Source organism: Lotus japonicus, chromosome 5 (genome assembly GCF_012489685.1).
Source record: "Lotus japonicus ecotype B-129 chromosome 5, LjGifu_v1.2".
Lineage (NCBI taxonomy): Eukaryota > Viridiplantae > Streptophyta > Magnoliopsida > Fabales > Fabaceae > Lotus > Lotus japonicus.
This window is the reverse complement of record NC_080045.1, coordinates 15,472,170-15,492,508: the sequence shown is the minus strand read 5'-3', so window position 1 is coordinate 15,492,508 and position 20,339 is coordinate 15,472,170. Positions and strand designations below refer to the sequence as shown.

Sequence of the window (20,339 nt, the reverse complement as noted above, 5' to 3'; positions counted from 1 at the left end):
TGATCAGAGCAAAACTCTCTAAACTTTTTGTTTTAAAATAAATTTGGAAACTTCAGGAGATTGAAAGTCCACGTGTACTACGACGTGGCATGTTATGAGAAGGTCACCCAAGTCAAATGTCTAACGTTTTCTCTTACGACAAGTCTAGTGTCATCTTATCTTATTGTATAATAACAAATTAACAATGCAGTGGTGAAAAGTGAAAAGCATCTAATGCTTAAAATCAAATTTAATGTTAATTCAGGTCTCATAATAAATTAATAAATGTTGTTAAAAAATTAAGGAAAATCTAAACACAAATTGTTCTTTTATGAAAAATTGCTAACTCATAAGCGTTTTCATCTTAAACAAATTAGATTAATATTAAATAATCATGTCTCTAATTAGAGTTAAATATTATTTTGGTACCTCTAATGGTAACTAGTTTTGATTTTACTCCATTAACGAAGTAAAGTTGCACTTTCATTCCCCGGATTAGGAAAATGTTTGATTGTCTATCTTTGTTAATGTAGGATGACTTTTACTTTGGCTGTAAACAACTTGAGGTCATTTGTTCAAGAGTTTAGAATGCATTACAGGGGATATGAGGTTTCATGAAAATTCAAGGGGTTGGATATAAGATGGTAAGGTTGAAGAGGTTGTATATTGAAGTTTAATTAGATGGGTGGGAGGGGTAGCTCACTTGGTTGAGCTAAGGGTAGAAATAGGTGTTGGAGATGGAGGTCCAGGGTTTGAACCCTGAGGAGGAGCATTTGTAATTACTAACAACTAACCACTAACATTTGCCTATACAAAAAAAATAAAAAAATAAAAAAATTAGATGTTTGATGTATCTCACATCTACAAGGCCTCACATTTTGCAGGCTGTTGGTGTTCTTTCCAAATTATTGTGCATTGTACATTGAACAAAGAGAAGGCACTAAGGTTCATGTGGATAACCAAGCTGCAAAAATTTCTTGCAATCTAGTCTTGAATGAAAAGACTAAGCACTTCAATGTGAAGTTTTATCTTCTCATGGAAGTTCAACAAAAAGGAGAAGTCTTGCTAGAGTCATTACTGAATGTAAGATTTGAAATCTTAAGAGAGAAACTTCATTGCTACTAATGCAAACAGGAGTGATGATATGCATTATTAGCTACTAATTACATTTTATCAGAAACAGATTTTATAGCTATCTTAGTTATGAGTTGTTATCAGTAAAATAAAGTAGGAAGTAATGAATTGTTATTACTTAATACTTCTGTTCACTTTTTTATTTAGAGAATTTTTATCATTTTTCAGTTATGAGTTTTACTGTATTTAAAGAAAGCTAGTATCAATGAAATTGTGTGATTTAGTCAATCAAGTTCTTTTTTTATTCAACAGCTCTGATTGCCTTCTGCCTACTATGGTGAACCAAAAAAAGATTGCCAATGATATAATACAATCATTTCACATATAGTACATTGCCAATGAAAAATTGTTCTAAGTAATTTGTCACACAAGGGATAGCCAATAAGCCCATAACTTACTGATCATCATTGACTCTGAAGTTGAGTCTCCTAAGCCACACAGAATGAAGGATCATATGGAACACATCAAACCTCTTAGGGGGAGAATGGACCTCAAAGTGCCTCCTAATTTTCTCTACTCTTCTCTGCATTCTTATATACTGCCTTGGGGAAATACTCATCAGAATTTGCTTCAAATTGGGAATGTCCTTCAAAGAGATCTCAACTGAGAAAGACTTCCAGTTCAAAACATCGTTGAACGGAGGGACATAGTGCTCCGAAATGAGCACCGGGACGCACCCGGTGTATATTGCCTCCACCACCCTCGGGCTCGCCACCTCGTACCCGCTGGGGCAGAGGCAGAACTTGCTCTTCCTCAGCATCGCGTAGTAAGAAACACCCTTCGGAAGGTACTGGCGGACCTGGATATCTTCATCTTTGTTTTCCCAATGCTCAAGAAGAACAGCCCTTATGTGACCATGAAGCCCTCCAGCAAAGAATGCTAAAACTGAACGTTTAGATGCAGATGGCCCACCTAAGAAACCATTTATTGAACCAGTTTGGAGATTGATTTCAGGGAAAGAAACATCCTTTGCAGGGTTGAACCTTTCAGAGGTGTTGGCATTGCAAAGCACCCGAATCGAGTTCTTGTGTAGGTAAGGTGTAGAGAATGAAGCCTCTGGGCCCTGAAACACAAGAACATGTTTGCAAAATTAGTCCAAGATATCACATTTCATAGCATGCTTGAATCAGTTTCTCCTTCATCATAATTAATTCTGAAATTCAGAAGCTACTTACAGAAACTTTTCCCATAATTGATTCTAGCTTCACAATCAATTATAGAAGATAGAAGGGTTTCAAAACATGCACTCGAGGTGTTTGCAAAATTAGTCCAAAATTATCACATCTCATAGCATGTTTGAATCAGCTTCTTTTTTATCAGAATTAATTCTGAAATCCAGAGAATCTTTTCCCCATAATTGATTCCATCTTAACAATCAATTATAAAAGATAGAAGGGTTTCTAAACAGACACTCAAGGTGTTTGAATTATTGCATTCAAATCAACAATGCAAGGATCATGAATGAGTAGTGAGCCATTTAGTATTTAATTACTTACCCAATCATGACAAGCAAGCATGAAATGATCAGCTCCAAGGCTTCGGTTCCAATAGGGATATCTCTCACCAATGACATTGATATAGTCAGTGACAGTTTTTCTTATGGGGCCAAAATCATGGGAGTCCCTTATGTACACGAATCGGACCATCATTACTACACTGAAAGGAAGGAAAAATACATGTGCTTTTTCGGAATCTCTTGTTCGAAATTTGTCATTCATCTCCATAGCATGGATGAAGTTCCCCTCCATGGAGTATATGCTTTTGCAAGGTCCATTGTGAAAAACTGGAGGCTCACCTTCTTCGTAGACGAATACCTTGAATTGTTTCTCCATTTCTATGTAGCTCCTGTCATAGCAATTTTGTAATTCAAGAGATAATGATTAATGAATGACATATATTAAATATTGATATAGCTCAAAAGTGCAAAGTTTTAATTTCTGAATGCTGCAGTAATATTGTTCACTTCCTGCGATGTGGTATTGAAGGAACTGGATCTGCCAATTAGGCCATTTGCTGCAGTAATATTGTTCACTTCCTGTGATGTGGTAAATTTGATACTAGGTATGTTAAATGGTAACAGTTCAAATATGAATAGTGCATTAAGTACCTGTGAAATGCCTTAGCATTCCTATACATTGGACCTACAGGAATATAATCTGGATCTTGTATCTCACTCCTGTTTCTGGCTTCTCTAATGGCAGCTCGAGCTCGAAGTAGCCTGGCTTCTGTTCTATCCAAGATGCTGAACTTTTGCTGCTTCTTTGTCAGCAGAGGTACATAAGTTTCATTGCCAGGAGCTATTTTAGGCCAAGGTATGGAAACATTGAGACTTTCATTCTGTTCAAAAAATGAGTCATCAACTTTAGTTAAACTATGAAATGTTAAGATTTCAATTTAAACAATTCTGTAATAGAATTACGAAGAAACCTCCAAATCAGTCCTAGAACAGCACATGGCGGGACATGTCAGTCCTTTGAAAAAATGTCATGAGGTCCATGTAAATAGGGCCGGCCCAAGGGTAAAGCCACCCAAGCAACCGCTTTAGGCCTCCAAATTTTTATATTTTTTATCAAGTAAAAAAGGCCCAATTTTTTTTCCACTAAGTCAAAAAAGGCCTCAAAAAACCAAGCCTAAGACTAAAAGGCCAAAAAAAAATGTCTCACTTTAAAGTTTGTTTTAGGCCTCATTTAAAGTGCAAACAAAACATGACATTATTTATCTTTCCCTTAAGTTGGCTTTATGACACTTACTTCGTTTGGATGATGACAGAAAATGGGTAGAAAAATTACAGAGAAGAATTGAAAAGTGGATTTTCTATATAGTTTGAATGGATAGAAAGAAAAGTAGAATTTTCTCTCCACCTCTTAGAGCATCTCCAATGCATGGTTGTTAGTTGGGTTGCTTAAACACTATTATGGTGGGCTCAAACTTACACGTAGGATTTAAGCAACCCTAGCAAAATTCGCTCCAACCACAGTTGCTTATTTTACTTTTGGTTAGGTCCCACTATACCTCATATATTTATATTATTTGAAGGTCATGACACTATTGAAGTACATGAATGAAAGAGAAAATATAATTTTTTAGCCAAAAAGTAAGGAGAGAGAAAATAAGCAATCGTTTTTTTTTGGTACATAAAAATAAGCAATCGTTGCTTAAATAAGCAACCGTTGCTTAAATTTAAGCAACTAAACTGCCACGTCATGTTGCTCCAATGGTGTTTCAAAATAAGCAACGTTACTTAAGTGTCCAACTGGATTTAAGCAACCCTCATTGGAGATGCTCTTAGTTGTATAGAAAAGTGAAAAGAAAAAACTAGTTAATTAATATAATATATCTTTTACCCTTTTTGTCAAAATGTATTTTTTGCCATTGAAAATTAAGGAGAATCAAGTGGACCCCATCTTAGATAAACTAGATGAATAAATGGGTAAAATAGTAATTGTCTTCTTTGAAATTTGTGTTTCCAGACACTGCATTGATTCTTTTGCTTCCTATCTATTTTTGCTCTATAATCAAAAGTTAAATACTCCTATTTTTATCTCCACCCAATTTCTACATTTCCATTGTCTACACAATCAATCGATGCATTAATGCAATTTAACTACACATTCAGCATGTTAACTTGCTTACTTAGCTCAAGTTATTTTCCCATGTGGATTGGGCACTCATGTAGCCTTATTCTCTTTTTCAGTTTTACTTCAACATCTTGATTTTGCTCGAGCTTTCTTGGATCGAGAGTCTTAATGCTATTAGCACAACTGTTAAAATTGGAGCGACCGATTGAGCAGAGAACTGGTCAATTATAGTTCAACTATTGAACTATGAATTAGTACCTTCACCGATTCAATAATTAGTTGGGTTTTTAAAATTTTAATTATTAGGCTTATGTGGGTTGGAATGTGAGATATGTTTAGATATGAATTGGTACCGGTGCAAATGAGAGACAATATGTAAATATAACTTCTTAATTCTTATGGATTGAGATATGAAAATCCGTTGAACTTAATTGATATTTAGACACTCAAAATCCAAGGGATTGTAACTTCCACTTGAGCTTAGGATGAGAAATTAAGGTAAACTTCAATAGGTAGGCAAATAATATTAAAATAATTTATTCTATTTCCATCTTTTCATGTGAAATCAAAATGTAATCTTTTTCCTACTTATATGGTATATTCTAATTTTAATACACATCAAATATAAGTAAGAAAATATTCTATTCCATCCTGTTTTAACTTGTCTACCAAGTCAAATGCAACAGACGTTTTCACATGAGAAGGGTGGCCAACTGCATTTGTGCTCTTTCCAAAATTACAGAAGGAAATAGGGGCAAGCAAGGAATAATAATCCAGAAAATTATGCCTCAAATATCTACATTGATTACAAGTTAATTAACTTCAGGTTGATTCAAATCCTTTAAATAAAAAAGCAAAATCTGCCGGTTCCCACGGCAAAACCAAATCAGCAAAATAGAACAATATCAAAACCCATTAATTATTTATTGCAAAAGCAGGCACAAATAAGTAACAATAATAAGTTACCATAAAAGAAACAATAGCACAACAATAGAAACAAAGAAAATAAATAAAGAAATAACTATAAGTAAAGCAGAAAATAATTTAAAAACTTATTGCAAATGCTGCCAAAAAGAAGCACATAGAATGCCTGACGTCAGAAATCAGAGGAAAATCAGGATTTTTATTTTTACTTTTTTAAGAAAAGCCTGTGAATGCATGTTCTCGAGAATTCTCTGGGTTGGAAGCAACACAAAACAGGGGATTGTAAAATAAAATCAAATAAAAAATTGAAAGTGCAATAAAAAACTTCTTTTTTCATGAATGACAATAGTTATTACTTATTACACTCTTTTTTTATTCTTCAATATGATAAAATAATCTGATATTTTATCAATTTTCTAAAGAAAACTTCCTATTTTTCCAATTTCCAACCTAGTAGCTGACCAAAAAAGAAAATCAAACTTCAAAAATCAAAATTATCAGAATTAAAATAAAAATCACCAAAGCAGAGTCAGAAAATTGAAAAAGAAAATTTGAGCACTTACAGATTGTTGAAGTGTTTGCATGTTTTCCTGAACAGGAATTGTGGGTGAAGAAGATGCATTAATCATAATAGCTTTGTTCTCTTTGCTCTTCTCAGAACCACCCACTTCCACCACCGCTTCAGACCTCAAATCCAAAACCCCTTCTGATCTCTGTTTCCCATCAAAAGAAGAAGCAGAAGAAGAAACAGAACTCCAAAACAGAGGACTACTTTTCCCAGTAAAATCCCAGTTGCAAAACCCAGAACCCAGAACAAAAACAAGCCCCACAATCAAGATTAGAGGCACCATGGACACCAACAGCTTCAAGGAAGAAGATGCATTTGAAGTTGAACAATTCCATTTACCAGTAGCCATTGTGATAACACCAAACCAGAGTACTTTTCAGGATTCAGAGTTCAGACATGCAATCAAAGACCCCTATGGATCCATTCAATGTATTTGCAGTGCTCTTTTGTGCTGTTGCATTGGATGGTCGCGGGAATCATGCATGCGGTGGTTGTTTCCTTTTTGTCGTTTTTGTTTGCGGAGGTGGTGGAGTGAGAGGAAGAATGCACATAGGATCCAATACAAAAAACAGAGGCGTGTTGGGTCTGGCTCTGAGAATGGTGTTCTTATTTGACAAACATGAGGCTTGTGTAGTAAAAAAAGATTTTAGAATATGAAAAATAACCTATCAACACTCTATTTCTAACAATACTAACTTGAAAAAAATAAAAACGTTTGATACTTTACCTTTTAATTTATTGAAATTCATTTATGATGCATTAAATGTGTGGATCTCGTCTCACTTTGAATTTAATATTTAGTAAAATTAGGGATGGTAACGGATTGGGTCGGGCTCGAATTTTATCTTTCTTAAACCCAAACCCGAACTCTTATACCCAACCCAAACTCGTCGGATTTTGGGTTTACTCAAACTCATTGTAACCTCAAACACACATCATAACCTAACTTGATGCATAGACTTTTTTTGCAAAATAAAATGCAACTTATATTATTTTGTAGTGAAAAAACCGTTTTATATCTTTTTGCAAATAAATATGGTATCTTATTGTTCCAATGTGACCAAATTAATAACGAATCATGTTATTCAATGGTATAAGAATAGTTTTGTAACTTTATATATATTGTTTGGGTTCAGGTGCGGGTTTCACTAATACCAAACCTCAACCCAATCAAATCGGGTTTTAAACGTTAAATCGGGTCGGGGTCGGGCGGATGCCGACGGGTTTGGGTTATATTGTCAACCCTAAGTAAAACCCACATGAATTTGAAAGAAAAAGTAAGAATACAAAAAGTTTAAAAGTTTTTTAAAGTAAGTATGAAAAAGAGATGATTTTTTAATTATTTGGTGAAAATGTGGAAGGAAAGAAAAAAAAAGTGCAATATATAGTTACTATTTACCTTTTAGAAATTCAAATTTTAATTTATTTGTTAATTTGTTAGTATTATATATACTTGATATTTTTTTTGGTACATCGAAAAAAATATATACTTGATATATTAAAACTAAAAAAGTAACTATGATATTAAAATAAATAATTATATTTACATATTTTGTATTACTGTTATTAAAAATGAAATAAAGTAATTACAAAAGGTTAATTAAATAATTTAAATTTATTTATTAGTTGCAATTAGCAGCATAGAAATAGAGCATGATAGAGTTTTTGTGTAAAACATAATAAAGTTTCACATTTGAAAAGTACTCGTACCTAGTGAGAAATAGAAAGAGAATAGAGAGTAATAAAAGATAAAATGAGTGATGTGATATGAAAAAACAAGAGATATGAAGAAAAATGAAATGAGAATGAGATTGAAGAGAAAGTGAAGTGAATAAATTAAAACTCGAAAAAATACTTTTATGCTATTTTCTTCCGAATTATCAGTGTAAAATAGTTTTACACTAACATTCGATCAATGTATGCCATATATGAGAGAGAGAGAGTTACATTTATTTTTATCTTTAATTAAAATAAAAAAATTATTTTCCAATTTGATGGAATTCAATTGTATATTTGTGTAAATAAAATTTACATTCTGGGTCCATAGACTTTTAGTCAAATTTTATATGTGACCCACTTATTTTTTTCTTCTTTTGCTCTATCTAAATCTGGGTTGGCTGAATCTATTTGTTGTATGAAGTGGTACACGATCCTAAAAGGATCTTCCAGCCCAACGAAGGATCCTGTGTAAATTAGTGTTGACATGACATGGGAAGATACCTGTAAAATTCCTCCGACATTTAAGTTAGTACGAGAGAATGAAGAAAAAAATCCCAAAAACATAGAAGAATAATGAGTTAGCAAATGCAAAACGCATGACTAAGCTTGTATTTATAGACACTATGGTCATTATTCTTGCGAATCGAGGTTTTCGTGAAGTATTAGTGAAAGAATTGTGAGACGCTGACTATCATCATATAACATTGTGATGTCTTATCAATCAAACGGGCCTCGTCCATTCTCTTATACCTTAGACGGGATGTTTCTTATCTTTGTAATTTTAGTAAACTAATATGGTGTTCACTTAGCTGTGAGACATTTGAATTGGCTAAGATGTTATTCGGTCTTGTGGCCGGCGAAGACATATTCCTTTCCTATTAACTAACAAAACATAAGAAAAAGCACTGATTTCCATGTTTTCTTTTCACTCTTATTCTCTTTTTCCCGAAAACCAAACGAAGTCTATATCCTTGACTCTCTTTCTTCTATCCATATCTCTTTATACATCTTTATATGTTGGAGAAATTGAGTCGTGAACAATTGTTTTTCCAAAAAAATGGCAAGTTATACAATCATGAGTTGTGATATATAGACGCTAAACACTAAGGACATCAAATATTTTTTCATCTACTGCATTCATTAATTCTTTATTTTATTTTCTTCATTTCTCACTATAGATGACTATAAGAATAAAGAAGCAATCATTTTCTGAAGTGTAAAAGAAATGTAAATTAATTAAGAGACGAGAGATTAAAAAAAAATGTGGACAATACGCTATATCCACGCAACGAGAAATGATAGTTGTGATATGAGAGATAGATAAAAAAAAATAAGGTGTTTATATTATTGGAGTGATTAAAAATATAATTGATAAAAAAATGAGTAAATCATTAATTTTGTCCCTGAAAGTTCACCTTGCTCACGATTTGGTCTTGGGAAGAAAAAATGGTTTAAAGAATCTTGAAAGTAAAAAAGTCGATCACCTTCATCCCTGGATTCTTAGAGCATCTCCAATGCAAGGTTCTTAGTTCTTATTTTTGAGCTAAGAACTAAGTACTTAACAATTGAAGGTGCTGACTTGAAGTTCTTAGTTCTTAAAAATAAGAACTCAGTTCTTATATAAGAGCATCTCCAATGGAGTCCTTATTTTGGGATCTTAAAATAAGATCCGGATCTTATTAGATCCCACCATTGGAGCTATCATACGTGGCATGAGATCTTAGTTTTTGCTAAGATCCGTGCCTTAGCTCAGGTACTCTCAAATGTGAGATCTTAAATAAAATAATATTTTTTCTCTCTCCTTCAATACTAGAACCAAAGTGAAAAATAGGGAGATAAATAAATAATATAAATATATTGGGTACTGTGGGTCCCGTCAAAAGTAAAATAAGATCTCAACCACTAGAGTGAAATGTGCATAGAGACCTTATGATTGTCTTAAATCCTATGTGGCAATCTGGACCCACAAAAAGTGAGTTAAGTCCCAAAATAAGATCTCACAATTGAAGATGCTCTAAGGAGTTTTACTTTTGAGTTCTTAGCATAAAATTTTTTTTTTCTCTCTCATCCAAATTTCTTTATTTCTTTATTACTTTATGAGTTTTATTTTATTGCTTTATGAAAATAAAAAGTATAAATAATGTGATTTGTGAGACTAAATGAATAGTACTAAGAACTAAGAACTTTGGTTTGAGCAAAATTGCTTGAGAGTTGCTTAAGAACATGTGGCAGTACAGACCCACATGAATAGTGCTAAGAACTAAGACCTAGCATTGGAGATGCTTTTATATGTTAGTGAAAATTAATAGAAATAGTGATGTGGCACATGGACACGTACCCCCAAGCATCCTAAATGGTAATTTATCACCCTTGTCCACTCTTCTATTCGGCCCTTACGTTGATTTCACTCATTCCTTCACCCTCTCCCTATCCTTCCCCCACAACCACCGCCACTCTTCTCCCCACCTCTATCTCTCACCCTTATCCTGAATTCGAATTCTTAAAAAAATAGGGACCAAAAACATATTTAAGCGAATTAAATATGTAAAATACATAATTTTGCGCAATAAATTAAAGAATTACAAATGATAAAGCAAATACTTCAATACAAATATATAATAAAGTTTAAATAATATTAAATGAAATTCAAATACTCTGTATGTACAGTCTACAAACTAAGCAATTCAAAATCTAAATCAAACATTCAACTTGTCCAAAATGTTAAATCTAACACTCTAAATATTTTCTCAGGCTTTCATAATGAGTTGTGTTTAGGTTTTATAAAAAAAATATTTATTGATTTTTTATTTATTTTAAGATTATATATTATCGCATTTTCACTTATATATATGGGAGAGAACTCCATGGGGGGACAACAATCCCCATCTTGTCCCCAAATTTCTTAAAAGGCAGAGATAACTTATGTCTTTACCTCATCTCACAGAGGAAAATTACCGAGATTGGGACACAAACAGGGCAAACCCCACGAGAATCCCATTGTTAGATATGAAAATTGCCTTTAGCCATATAAACATAAGTATGTCAATTATAACTTTACTTGTTTATTTTTATATAGTAACATTTTATTGAGCATGATTTGAATTTTCTCATGTGAAATTATTTTCATGTTGAAGCTCCTGTGTGGCTGTGTATCTCTCCCATCATAAATATTAACATTGTAGAGGATACGGCTACGCGTGGGAACAAGTCAAGGAAATTAGCACTCTTCATGGAATTGCTATTGACCAACATTATTACTGCTGCGCAGCAGTTAATGAAGGAATCGTTGGTTCTTTTAGTGTCTTTTATTGTGTTATTAACCTTTTTTTTTTCAGCAACCTATCAAGAGATGAAATCATGAGATCTATTAATTATCCTTTAATTTATCAATAACCACACCATAAGAGTCACCAGAGCTAGCTTCGAGGATACGTACGAAGATGCTTTTCATGAACACTGCAGTGCAGAAAACCTCATCCACAATGCACAGTATAGTTTCAGGACTTGGACAACATGCGATTTAATTCATTCATGATACTGCTAGCTGGCTTGTCTTTTTATGCTGTTACATTAGATTAGATTAGATGGTCGCGGAATTCATGCATGCGTGTGGTTGTGTCCGTTTTGTCTTTTTTAATGAAAAAATGGAGTTAGATGAATAAACATACATATAGGATCCAAAACAAAGAGAGGCGTGCAGGGTGAGGCTAGAGTTCTCATTTGATTAACAGACTTGTCAAATAAAAAAATATGATCAAGAAGAGTTATAACTTCAAGCAGAAAACCTCTTTTGAGGTGGAAAATAACTATAAGGGGAGAAATATAAACGAGAGATACAAAGTGAAGAATCACACAAATATACAATAGAAACGAAGAGTTAAACAAAAAGAAATTAAACGAAGAGAGCGACTGAAAAGTAATATGACTAAAAAAGAGACATGATAGTTGAAAGTCGAAAAAATAATAGATTGAAAGAGCCATAAATTTCATATTTTAGGTGAAATTTGTGATAGTATTTCATACACAGTTTGTGGTGGTTTGAAATCACCACAATCACAATTCATGTTTTGGCACTACAGCATTTATGACTTTCGGCAACACTGTGCATACCAACAACATGAAAAATGTCCTTGAAAGGGGGAACTGGCTACGGTTTTCAAATTGTAGATTCCTATCATACCAACGGTTCCGTAACTATATCTGAAGTATAGAGTATGCTACACTTTATCTAAGTCAGGTCATTTGACTTGTAAACACTTTCGTAAATGTTCCTAAAACATACAAAAGAGAACGGTTGTGTAATTGTTGACGGTAATCTTTTCTACAGTTTGAGAATTGTTCTTATAACCATAAACAGACAACGGATTTTATTATAATTAAATCTCATGTCAACAATTGTAAAATTGTGCTAAAAACTTTGTAGATACAACGCTTATGAAAATGTAAATTATGAATGTATTTTGAAGCAACTATAATAAAAGAGTAATAATACATCAGATTTCACTCTCTCTCATCTCATTTCTGCTCAGACTTAAAGTTCTCTAAAATTATTTTAATTTTGATTTTGAAATACAAAACAATAACATATAACATATATCTTCTAACTTATTCATCCATATTTCAAAAAAAAAACTTATTCATCCCTCTATCTCTATACGCTTCAACCTGAACCTGGAAACGAGAAAAAAGAAAAGAAAAGAATGAAACCTAAAATCAGAAATAGCCTTGAGGGCCCTTCCTCTCTCGGTAACGCGCAGCGGCGACGAAATGCCTTGTTAACCAGATCTTGGCTGAAGCCGTTTGATGCTTTGGTGTGATGAGCAGAGCAACGAAAAAAGTGAGATAGATGAGAAAGGGAAAAAGCTCGTAAGCGGCCTCCAAGATTAGTATCGAGCGATTTAATCAATCCCTAGGAATGTTTTCTTCAGTTTCACTCCCAATTGGCTATCGCCAATCGCCATAATCGCTTCCTTTCGAAAACCCTATGCATTCCGCTCTGTAACCCTCAGGCTCACTTGTCTCTCCGGCTCCGCACGATTTCCATGCTCAAAGCCACTTCTGAAACCAAATTCGTCAATAACCTGTGAGTTTTATCACGTTATCTAATTCATTTCATGCTTTTAATGTCTTTATATGTTGATTTGTTTTTTTTTCCTGGAAATTTTTAGATCTAAATCGTATCTTAATGTGTTCTTACTTCTTTGTGATGTGAGCTTCATGAATTATATCTGAGATATGAAGAACTATTTGCCTTGAACAAATTTTCAGTAAGCATATTTAGTGCCCTTGAACAAATATTCTCTATGCCAATATATACTTTATAATTTGTTGGTCCGTGGTGCATTTACTATGAACAATCAAACTCCTTCTAAACGTGTACCTGATGGCTCCAAAAGGGTTTAGGTTCCTTATTTTACTCACTTGATATTATCATCCTAATAATGTTATGGATCTACATGGTTATAAGAGGAGGAAAAAATGAATGTATTAAGGGCAATGAAGAAATATAAGCTGTGAAGGGAGCAAGAGCAGGAATCAGTAAGAGAAGAGGGTAGAATACAACAGAATGGATAGTTGACATATAATTAAAGGGGCAGGCAATTCAGGAATAAAAAAAGAGAAAATTATAAATCAGGTGAAAGTAGAGAAGAGGGGTATATTTATTTACAAATCAGGTTCCTTATTTACTCAGGGGTGAGGTTAAGCTAAAAAGAAATTATCATCTTAGAGCATATTTTAATGTACCTCTTTTTTGGGGACTAGGGTGGTATAGTTGAAACATTATTTAATGGGAAGTGTATTAGATTTACTACTAAGAACAACGTTTTGAGCTTTTATTGTTACCATTTAGAGGGAGGATTTGGAACCTCATAATCATGTATATTTAGTTTCTATACACTACTAATGTTCATATTTCAATTTTAATAATAATGGCCAGCTATTAGAAGTAACAGCTAGAGCAGTTCACCCAATGCTTCTGTTTGGAGGATCAAGATTGCATTGGCAGATGGTCTTTCAAACCTTTTAAAGGTAAGCAAACTTCTGTTATTGAAATTTTAATTTAACTTTACTATGTTTAATGTAATATGTTAAACTTTGGAAAAATGATTCTAGTTTATGAGACAAAACTACTCTGTTTTTTTGGTTCAGATATATCCCAAGATACACCTTTAACTGGCTGGAAAACCTCATGTGGTTGGTCATAAGTTTGTATGCTTTTTTGCTGCCTCTGTTCAAGTACTAAGTGTTACCTGTGGAGACATCAATCCTCTTGTGCTTTTTTTGAGTATATAGTGTCCTTCAAGTAATGAGTGTAACAATTATATTGACAATGATTCAAGAAATTTAGCTTTAAGACGAGCATGGTTCACTTATTACATCAGTAACTGGGAAGACTTTTCTTACATGATTAGGTTGAGAAGTTAAATGATCGGGCATATACACTTTGCACCTGATTTCATTTTGTCATGTGTTTATTGTATTTCTTGAATTTCATATGCTTATTCATTTTTTTAATGGAAACAATGCAGTGAATGCACATCCAAAATTTGTTTTGAAGTGTAGAAAGTCAGATTTTGATGGCTATCTTGATGACGATGTGATTCTAAATTCTGGAACTCCTAAAAGTTCTTCTCATCCAATCAACATTGAATTATATGAGACTAATGTAAGTCCATTTGCATATATGTATGAAAGTATGTTGTGTAGTACAATCTTTGTTGAAACATAGACTCTTTAGGGCGAGACTTATACACGAGACAAGCTTCATTTGATAGCATTGTATTTCACATCATTATAGAATATAGATATCATGAATATGTCATAAACTGGTGGACATGCTCTTATAGAAAATGATTGCATTGAGCACTGATGCGTGGGTGAACTGCTCATCTTCCAATTTTAACCTACATCTCTTTTAATGGTTTATTATTTTTAGTTTTTCATTTTTACGTGACTTGATTCTTCATAGTGAGTGTATTGTTCTTTATTATTATTATTATGAGTTAGAATGCTTGTAAAGTTGTAATGGTGTGTTTCAGTTGTTGGACTGTAAAGGAAAAAGTTTATTGGATTAATCGTAGAATTGTAGTCTTCTGAAGCTGTTTGTGGTAAGCATAGGTTTTTGTAGGTAATATAATATTTCTAGCAACGGTTCCATAATCGTTCTTTTACTGTAAGGCGACGCTTACAAAATCGTAGCAAGACTGTATTGTTAAACCGTTGCTTAACAAACATAAGACTACATTTATAATGTGTGGCTGGAAGTGAAACCGTTGCCGTTAGGATCATATAAAAACGTTGCTGAAGTTCATATTAAGACAACGGTTTTTCTGGTATGTGGCCGAAAGTTGGAAAACCGTTGCTAGAAGGAAAAGGCCACGGCTTTTAATACGACATATGCAAAACCGTTCCTGAAACTTTCAGCAACGGTTATTTGGCTTTAGGGAACACTTTCCTGGCATTGCCGTAGACCAAAAATGCTGTAGTGTGGATTGATTATGTTTTTAATTACTCTAAAATAGAGGTGAATTGGATTTGATATCTCTAAAAAAAACTCATGATTTTCTCCAATATTAATGAAATTGGTGGATTGGTCCCGGGATTCTTTCTGCGGCACATGTTAGTGAGTTTCATGTTAGGTTTGTAAACACATTGCAACCGAAAAAAAATCTCTTTTTTAATTTATCAAATTCTTCCATGTCTCAAATGAGCCCCGCTGGGTGGCCTGGCGAGCCTCGCCAGACATGTGGGTGGCGTTGAATGTTGATGGTTAATTCGCTTGGGAATCTTGGAAGGGCGGTGCGGGAGGTGTGGTGCGTGATTCTACTGGAGTGTGGTGTTTTGGTTTTTCAGCGTGTGTTGGGACCTCAGAAATTCTTAAAGCTAAGCTCTTAGCGATTCTCTATGGTCTCCGCCTTTGTTGGGAGCGTGGCTTTAGACAGGTTGTTGTTTTCTCTGATTCTTAGCTGGCCTTGTCGCTGTTGGAGCATGGGTGCGGCCGGTTCCATGCTTATGCTGCAGTGTTTGATTTGATCCGGAGTTTGCTTCGTCAGAACTGGGTGGTGCGTCTCGAGTACATTCTTCATGAGGGCAACGTGGTTGCGGACTTGTTAGCCAAGGAGGATGCTCGTGAGGATTGTCGGTTGATGTGTTTGGATGCTCCTCCCTTGGCGATTGCTCCTCTTCTTGCGGATGATTACCGTGACACTCTCTTTATGAGGCGCTAGCGTTGTAGTCCTTTTGTTTTTCTTTAAGCTGTTTTGTACCAAAATAATAATAATAATAATAATAACAAATGAGGTTTTGGAATGTAAGTTAACCCATGAAAAAATGTTTTCAAACACACCCTACACTAATGCTGCATAGACCTTCAATTTCATTTCCTGTCTATTGATTTTTTTTTATTTGTGCAACATTGTAAACTTATTTCATTTTAATTAAAATTAATTTAATTTAATTAAATAAAACTGTATTGTTCAGAGAATTGAGTGATACCATCAGGATTTGGGAGTGTGGTTGGGTCCTCGGTGGGGATTTTAATGCTACTTTAAATGCAGAAGACAGGAGTGGAAGATTAGGAGGAACAGAAGCTTCATTCTCCAGCTTTGTTAACGAATGGAACTTAGTAGACTTACCACTACAAAATTCAGATTTTACTTGGTTTAGCCCGAGAAATGGAGGGGTTTGGAGCATAATTGACAGGTGGTTGTTAAACGAAGAAGCTTGGGCTTCCCTTGAGGAAGCTATACAACGAGTGGAAAACTTGGGCTTGTCAGATCATAGAGCACTCTCTTTGGTTTCTGGACACTGTGTTACAGGGCCAAAACCTTTCCTATTCTACAATAATTGGCTTTTGGACAAAGAATTTGATAGATCGATACAAGAGTGGTGGAACACTTGTGCTATGTGTAAGGCCCAAATTCATTTTGTATCGTTTTTGAGAAAAATTGAATAAAAATGAGGTTTTTGGCCAAGTTTGAAAATTGACAGATTATGGCTGTCAACTTGTGTGAATTTTTAGAGGGTCTTAACAATCTCATTTGGGAATATTTCCTTCATGGGAGTTGTAGCCCTTTAAGTGTAGAAAATTCTCAAAGTGGAATCAGGTCATTCCGACCCCTGTAGCTCGAGATATTCGCGTTATGGTGACGGTGGTTCCGGCTGTACAGTACCAGCGAGTTAATTAATTTGTTTTCTTCTAATTCCGAATTTGATTATGAAATTACTTAAGAGGGCTTAAGTTTTTAATTAGATTCAGGTCTGATTAAGTGCTTAAGTAATTGGGTCAAGGGTTTGACTTGGATCGGGCTTAAAAGAAAAGAAAAGAAGCCCTAGCCCATGAAGAGGGGGAGCCCGCGGTTGCAATAGGGTTTTGAGGGGGAGAAGAGTTTTCTTTTCACACAAGTCTAAAGATAGAAACCCTGTGCACCTCTGCAACACGTGAAAACAGAAGAGAGAAAGTGAGAAGGAGCCTCCACCTTGCACCCTAGCCGCCGCCGCTCGCACCCTATCACCGCCACCTTGTGCGCGCGCGAGAGAGAGAGAGAGGGAGACCTGCGAGAGAGAAAGCTCGAGTAGGAGAGGAAGAGAGGGTCTTGGACAACAGCTTTGAGCCTTTCTTCAACACCCAACTTCTTATCTCTTCACACCAAATCAAGGTAAGGGCTGATCTCTAGGACATGGGTAGAGTTTAGGGATTTCTATGTGAAAAGCTATGATTTCATGTGTAAAAAATGCGGTTTTGATGGGTTTCTCTATGGGGAATCTATTTGTATGATGGGGGGCTCTACTTATGCATGTATATGATGCAATACTTCTGTTTTTTTCCAGTAGCTAAGTGATGCCATGATCCTTGATGTTTTCATGCTTAAAAATTGCTAAATGTGCCTTGTGTTGCATAGGTTTGTGTTGGTTATAAATTGTATGATAGACCTGGACTTTTTATGGTATTTGCATGAGGATATGTGTGCTGGAAATTGGCCTTGAAGGTTGATCATGATAGATCAAGAATTTTAGGAAAACCCTAGAGCCTAAAAGCTCACGGCCGAACCCACCTTATATCGTTTCGGTGAATTTTTCTTGCCTTCTTTTGTCCATGAGATGGCTGGATAATTTTGCTACTGTTTTAGGTACTAAGTTTATGATAACATGAGTATGATATTGATGATGTTATGGATTTTATCCATGTACAAAATTTTATGATAAGAATTACTCTTAAAGTTGCTATTTTATCGCTATCTTTGCAAGTCTTTCGAACATGAAGTATGTAACATGATTAGATCTGAAATTGGTGTTGATTTGTCATGATGTATGCCTGCTGGACTTTGGCTTGGTTAATTGAAATGAAGAGAGCAAATTGTTTTGGAAAACCTTGGGCCGTCTTTGGCTCATGGCCGAACACATGTTTGAGGGTTTTGGCGAAATTTTCTTGTGCTCCTCTTTGGGTTAGGTTATGTGTTTAGTTGCTGAAAATTTTACTGTAAGATTAAGGGTATGTGAACATGATGGGTGTGGATATCTTATATGGATTGTGATAGTATGTTTGGCTCTTATGTCTTGGCGAATTGTTGGCCGAAATTTAATTACGAAGGTCGCTCATCCAGCTGTAATTCCTTCTGCTGTTTATTTTATCTGTATCGTTGAGTTTTGTTCGATGCATGTAATAAGACTCTAGGTTGACTATTAGAGCCCTAACAAAGAGAGTTGCGACTTAATCGCTTGCAAGTAAAATGTGATGTAATTGGAACATAGGTATAGTGATGATTATGGACCATGAGAACGATGGTACCGTTAGAGACAAACGGTTACTTGCACGCGAGGGTGTTTTGTGGGTTGTACGGTGTGTCCCCACGTGATTGAGGGTTGTACGGTGTGTCCCCTCCGAGAATTGTTCATCTGCGGATGATCGTGAATATGACCATTGGTGTTGAGGTGGTTGTGTGAATGGTGAGGTCGCTAGCCTAACTGAACTTAGGTGACTGACTGAGATATAACCTAAAGATTATGCTTATTATACCTTGTTATTTATGAGAGTACATGTATATGTGAATGTTTTTATGAGAATATGAGATCTGACCCTGTTACTTGTTTACGTGTTTATTTGGGGGGGGGGGAGGGGGTAGATGGTGACCACCAAGATAGTGGAGACTATCGTGAGATGAGAGATCATTCTGAGTAGGCCAGCGGAACACCGGCTCTGGGAGACCGACGGTTCCGGAGTCCGGAGAGTCTACGTCGGCGATGCGGAGCTCTTAGGAAGGATTAGACCTGGGACGATTGTGGAGAGGCAGACCCTTAGGGGTGGGGCAGTTGTGCTGCCACATCCTCCCGCTAGGTTTCATCAGACTGCAGTGGACGAGGAGGAAGAAGATCCTTCAGAGGACACTACAGTGGAGTCACGGTTGGTCGAGGAGGAGGAGGCAGTGGAGCCTTCACCAGCAGAAGCCAAGTCGGGAGTTTGTGCGCAGCGTATACCTGGGCGTCCAAAGTGCTTTAGAGTGGGACCTCGGAAGAGAGCGCGTGGAGCGGGAGCTAATGTTCCGGAGCGGGATCTGGATTAGAGTATTCCTTTCTGTGGGGCTGAGCATTCGTGTCGAACTATTTATCTTTCCTATTTCATTTTCCTTCGATGTACTTTGATGTAGGGCTTTAGCCCAAGCCTTATTTATGTACTTTGAGATTATGATTTCTTTTGATTACGAGTATTGTATTCAGAAATGCACGTCTTTTATTCCGCAAATTCGTTCATAAGTTTCAAGAGTTTTCGATAAAATTAATCTTTGTCATTAATGTTGGTTAATAATTGAACGACGAAAATTCCTAGTGAAAATACACGCATTTGGTTTACTGTGTGACACTCGAGAAATCGGGGCGTTACACTGTGCAAGGCTGGTCAGGTTATGTTCTTTAGAGGAAATTAAAAGAGCTAAAAGTAAATATTAAAAGATGGAGAGGACATTCTGCTACACATAGTGAAGAGAAGATAAAATCATTGGAGTGTGATTTGCAAAGTGTTATGGGTAGGCTTGAGTCTGAAGGCATGACCGAGGAGTTGAGGCTTAAAAGAACTCAAGTGCTAAGCGGATTATGGGAAGGATACAGATTAGAAGAGTATAAATGGTGTCAAAAGTCCAGATTAAGATGGTTAAAGGAGGGTGATAAGAATACCTCCTTCTTCCATTTCGTGAGCAAAAGAAGAAGAGCAAGGAACCACATCTTCAGGCTTAGTGTGAGGGACAACGAAGTTTCTGATCCAGTAGCAATAAAAGAGGTCATTCGTGATCACTTCCAATCCTTTTTTACACGGGAGGAAGTGCTCAGACCAAAGGTGAAATGCTCAAACCTAGTCAAATTATCTCTAGCTGAAAAATAATCTCTGGAAGGAAGCTTCTCTGAGAAAGAGATATGGGAAGTCCTCAAACATTCCGATGGCAATA

The 20,339-nt window shown here is 35.4% G+C and overlaps 1 protein-coding gene across 1 annotated transcript; it reads right to left on the bottom strand.

Annotated features, from left to right (window-relative positions):
- Positions 1 to 1,370: 1,370 nt before the first annotated feature.
- LOC130718423 (probable glycosyltransferase At5g03795) lies at positions 1,371 to 6,811 on the bottom strand. The gene is made up of 4 exons (XM_057569012.1): positions 6,179 to 6,811; positions 3,221 to 3,450; positions 2,610 to 2,958; positions 1,371 to 2,176 (listed from the first exon to the last, which is right to left on the bottom strand). The coding sequence occupies exons 1-4, from the start codon at positions 6,530 to 6,532 to the stop codon at positions 1,508 to 1,510; spliced, it is 1,602 nt and encodes a 533-aa protein (XP_057424995.1). The 5' UTR covers positions 6,533 to 6,811; the 3' UTR covers positions 1,371 to 1,507.
- Positions 6,812 to 20,339: the final 13,528 nt, after the last annotated feature.